Genomic DNA, 4,619 nt, shown 5'->3' with positions numbered 1-4,619 from the left:
GGGGGGGGGGGGGGGGGGGGGGGGGGGGGGGGGGGGGGGGGGGGGGGGGGGGGGGGGGGGGGGGGGGGGGGGGGGGGGGGGGGGGGGGGGGGGGGGGGGGGGGGGGGGGGGGGGGGGGGGGGGGGGGGGGGGGGGGGGGGGGGGCCCAACGTTCTCGTTGGCACACCACCCCCCTTTGGGGCTCAGTGTCCTTGTTGACAAACCCCCCCAATGTCTAGCTCTGATGTCATTTGTAACATCTCAAGCCTACCGCTAGCAGATATTTTCTTCTTTGAGTTTTCCCTTTTGGGCTTCTCTTCAAAGTTTCTAAAACGCGTCTACTAGGGAGAGATTTCCACACCCTTATAAATAATGCTTCGTTCTCCTCTCCAATCGATGTGGGATCTCACAAGAAGTATATTTTTTTGGCGTATTACTTCAAGTTTACTTTATTTGAAGTTAATACCATTACTAGGCTGTTAATAATAGTGAATTGGTTCATCTCATGTTTCTCTCAGAGGGGAAATCCACTTCTCAAACACATTAGGAATGTGAGATGGACTTTTGCTGATGTTGTACCGGATTACTTACTCGGGCGGAGCTCTTGTGCTCTCTATCTAAGGTTTGAGTTTCATTCCCTTTCTATTCACTCTGTATCAAAAGAAATAAAACAAAATAAAATTGAACTCTTGATTTAGAGTGCCCAGTGTGCATATTAAGCTTTGTTTTGGCTGACTAGTGTGCATATTAAGCTTTGTTTTGGCTGACTTATGTGCAACACTGGCACTCATAAACTAGAGTTTATGAATCATTGAAGTCATTCCTACTATGAAATGTGGTTATATTTAGTATCTTTCTTTAGCATTTGATATTTTTTTAAAAAAAAATAAGAACCAAGTTTTCATTGAGAGATGAAATAATCTACAAGATAGAATCTACAAGACATACTTAAATGAGGTCTGATGTAATAGCCTAAGTCCACCGCTAGCAGATATTGTCCTATTTGGGCTTTTCCTTTTGGGCTTCCCTTCAAGGTTTTAAAACGCGTCTAATAGGGAGAGGTTTCCACATCCTTACAAGGAATGCTTTGTTCCCCTCTCCAACCAATGTGGGATCTCACAATTCACTCCTTGGGGGCCCAGCGTCCTTGTTGGCATACTGCTCGGTGTTGTCTCTGATACCATTTGTAACAGCCCAAATCCACCGCTAGCAGATGCTGTCCTCTTTGGACTTTCTCTTTTGGGCTTCCCTTAAAGGTTTTAAAACGCGTCTATTAGAGAGAGATTTCTACACCCTCATAAGGAATGCTTTGTTCCCCTTTCCAATTGATGTATGATCTCACAATCTACCCCCATTGTGGACCCAGCGTCCTTGATGGCACACCGCTTGGTGTTGGCTCTGATACCATTTGTAACAATCAAAATCCATCGCTAGCAGATATTGTCCTCTTTGGGCTTTCACTTCTAGATTTCCCCTCAAGATTTTAAAACACATTTACTAGGGAGAGAGTTTCACACCCTTATAAGTAATGCTTCGTTCCACTCTCCAACCGAGGTGGGATCTCACATCTGACTTTTCTCAAGAATCTACAAGACATTCAAAAAGGAGGTCTAACACTAATTACATGAATAAATCTCAATCCAACAAAGTGTAAGTTGGTAATACAAAATGCCCGATCAGCGAACGTGTCCTAAACCTAACCAACTACTGAAGCTCCTCTCAAGATCCCTTAGCCCTCTAAATATCCTATTGTTCCTCTCTAACCAAATTTAACACAAAGTAGCAAAAACACAAGCTTGCCACAAACAAAACTTTTCCTTTATCCCTAAAAGAAGGGTTCGGGAGCTCCTCCTCGAACATAGACAACAACCTCTATTGCTAGCCAAAATAAACCCAAATGTCCTGAAGGAAAATCCCAAAGTATAAGGTCAAGGTCCTCTTCCTGCTGCTTGCAAATAACACACCACCAGAGCTGCTTTAGCCTTTGAATTTTTAACCTTAGTACTGGCTTTGAACTTGCAAAAAATTATGCATCAATCATCTAGTCTTCTTCTTTCTGTATGTTGGAGTATTTCATGGTTAGATTAATCCTTTTTTGCAGTCTTCGGTATCATCTACTGCATCCGGACTATCTATACTACCGTATAAGAGAACTACAAAAGAATTTCAAGCTTCGAGTCGTATTGTGTCATGTCGATGTGGTAAGAAACCGTACTGCCTAGCCACCTTTTTTCTTACCCTGTTCTCCATTTTCCAGATTAAGTCTTCGTAGTCATTTGATGCTCGTGTGAAGTAATGTCATCGATTAGTTTCTTTCAGGAAGATGTTGTCAAGCCTTTGCTTGAAGTCACCAAAACAGCTCTACTTCACGATTGTACCCTTCTTTGTGCTTGGAGGTACATTTCATTATTAAGCATTTTAGTGCTGTCTATTGAAGATTTTGGTAAGTATTATATTGCAAAGTGAATTTAAAAGTTTAATTTCTGTTTTTTATTAGTTTGGAGGAGTGTGGTCGTTACTTGGAGACTATAAAAGTTTACGAAAACAAGCCCGCAGATCTTATTCAAGGTCAGATGGACACTGACTACCTCTCTCGGGTATTGGTTTTTCTTAAAGCTTTTTGCCTATTGAACATTAATTTTTGTGAGACCACTGTCATATTGTTAGGAATCACGACTCTCCACAATTGTATTATATTGTTCATGTTGAGCATAATCTCTCGTGGCTTTACTTTTGGTTTCCCAAAAAGGCCTTATACCCATTATCATCCCCTTAATTAGTCGATATGGGACTCCCCACCAACAATCCTCAACAATCCTCCCCTCGAACAAAGTAGCCTCCCTGAGGCCTATGGAGCCCTTGAACAACCTCCTTTAATTGAGGTTCGACTCCTTTCTCTAGAGTCTTCGAACAAAGTACACCATTTATTCGACATATGAGTCACTTTTTGACCACACCTTCGAAGCTCACAATTCTTTGTTCGACATTTGAGGATTCTATTGACATGACTAAATTAAGGGCATGACTCTAATACTATGTTAGGAATCACGACTCTCCACAATAGTATGATATTTTATACTTTGAACATAAGTTCTCATGGTTTTGCTTTTGGTTTCCCCAAAAGGTCTCGTACCAATGGAGCTCTATTCTTTACTTATGAACCCATGATCATCCCCTTAATTAGCCAACGTGGGACTCTCCCACCAACCATCCTCAACAAAGGTTTATTATATCAACTATAGCCTCGATTTTTTTCTTTCCAAAAAGCTAAATCCACGACAATTGGTTTTACTTATTTTGCTCTTTAAATACATTCTGAATTACATTTCTCGTTTTAATTGTAGCTAACTCATGTCCTAACATCAGTTCGGCATGTTAACAAGACTGATGTGGTTACCCTCGGGACGACATTTGGGGTACGCCTCTGCTGTTTTTGCTAAGATTCTTCAGTTCTTGTCTGTTATGTCTTGTTTGGTGTTGAACTGCTAATTAGTTTTCCATTGCAGTCTCTGTCTCATGTCATGGATGCATCAATGGAAGATCTAGCTCGTTGCCCTGGCATAGGTGAACGCAAGGTAGACCTTTTTTTTCGAAGCAGGACCCTTCTTCGAGTGTGTCCTTAGTTCTATTTGTACTCTTACTCGTTAGTTTAGCAGATTTGTTTCGAAAATGTATGATGTCTTCGATGTTATTCATAATATTTCAGCTGGTTTCAGCTAGGATAGCTTTCTTTGTTATCAACAAGACAATAACATGTTTTTAACATAAACGTAATCATAGAAAAAATTACAACTGTTAGATAGCGGTATGCTGGGGAAGATGCAAATGAATACGAGCGTCACATAGTGACATACCGTATCAATAACATTTATGATATACGTAGCTTGTTTGTTTGCACGAATGCTGTTATTAAATTCATCTTACTCATCAGGTAAGGCGGCTGTACGACACTTTTCATGAGCCATTCAAGCGCGTTGTTTCAACCCATCCTGCCGTTCTAGAAACCCCAACCCAGAATAATACCGAACCTCGCTTGGTTGGTGAAGAACAAGATGTGGATGGGAAGAGCACAGAAGATGCTAGCCAACACAAAAAAGAACCTGAATTGAACATCAAATCAGCTCTGTCTGCTGCTTTTGCCAAATATTCTGCTAAAATTGGTAAAAGTAGTAAGCCAGAAGGAGAGGAAAAAGAGCATGAAAATAGCAACTCGCAGTGATGTTCACAAGCTGTAGAACTGACGGTTTGCTTGTTCATGCTACTGTAGAGAGTATGATCACTTGCTACATCCTTCAGAACACAACCCGAACGTGCTCGTGTGCTCGTGTTCTATTTACGAATGCAGCTTTGCTGTCGGATGAAACGCAAGACTGGAAGTGATAAATTTTCGGGTACTCGGTTTGCAGTAGTCGGAAATCGACGTGTAAATTATATTTTCTTCTCTTCATTGTTTGTAGCTGTATCTTTTCCTGGACTAATGACAACTAAGATCTATAATAAGCATGGTCTTTTTAGACATGGTAAAGTCCCATCTAGGTGATATTTAGCCTAGAATTATTGTTTACTTTTTTTTTTTTTTTTTTTTTTTTTTTTTTTTTTTTTTTTTTTTTTTTTTTTTTTTTTTTTTTTTTTTTTTTTTT

General features: G+C 40.6%; 1 protein-coding gene across 2 annotated transcripts in view; it reads left to right on the top strand.

Annotated features, from left to right (window-relative positions):
* The window catches only part of LOC111467887 (DNA excision repair protein ERCC-1), a 5,994-nt gene extending 1,499 nt beyond the window's left edge, over positions 1-4,495 (top strand). Inside the window, exons 3-9 of one of the 2 annotated variants that reach the window (XM_023112976.1) lie at positions 498-601; positions 2,081-2,180; positions 2,299-2,375; positions 2,477-2,547; positions 3,346-3,395; positions 3,486-3,554; positions 3,911-4,495. In XM_023112976.1, coding sequence (XP_022968744.1) covers positions 498-601; positions 2,081-2,180; positions 2,299-2,375; positions 2,477-2,547; positions 3,346-3,395; positions 3,486-3,554; positions 3,911-4,198 — 759 coding nt within the window. In that variant the 3' untranslated portion in view covers positions 4,199-4,495. Of the gene's footprint in view, positions 1-497; positions 602-2,080; positions 2,181-2,298; positions 2,376-2,476; positions 2,577-3,323; positions 3,396-3,485; positions 3,555-3,910 lie in introns of both variants that reach the window. The other variant, XM_023112975.1, reaches the window with a different exon arrangement.
* Positions 4,496-4,619: the final 124 nt, after the last annotated feature.

The sequence above is a fragment of the Cucurbita maxima genome, unplaced genomic scaffold, assembly GCF_002738345.1.
Source record: "Cucurbita maxima cultivar Rimu unplaced genomic scaffold, Cmax_1.0 Cma_Scf00035, whole genome shotgun sequence".
Taxonomy (NCBI): domain Eukaryota; kingdom Viridiplantae; phylum Streptophyta; class Magnoliopsida; order Cucurbitales; family Cucurbitaceae; genus Cucurbita; species Cucurbita maxima.
Note: the sequence above shows the minus strand (reverse complement) of the source record. Positions and strands in the feature narration are given on the sequence as shown.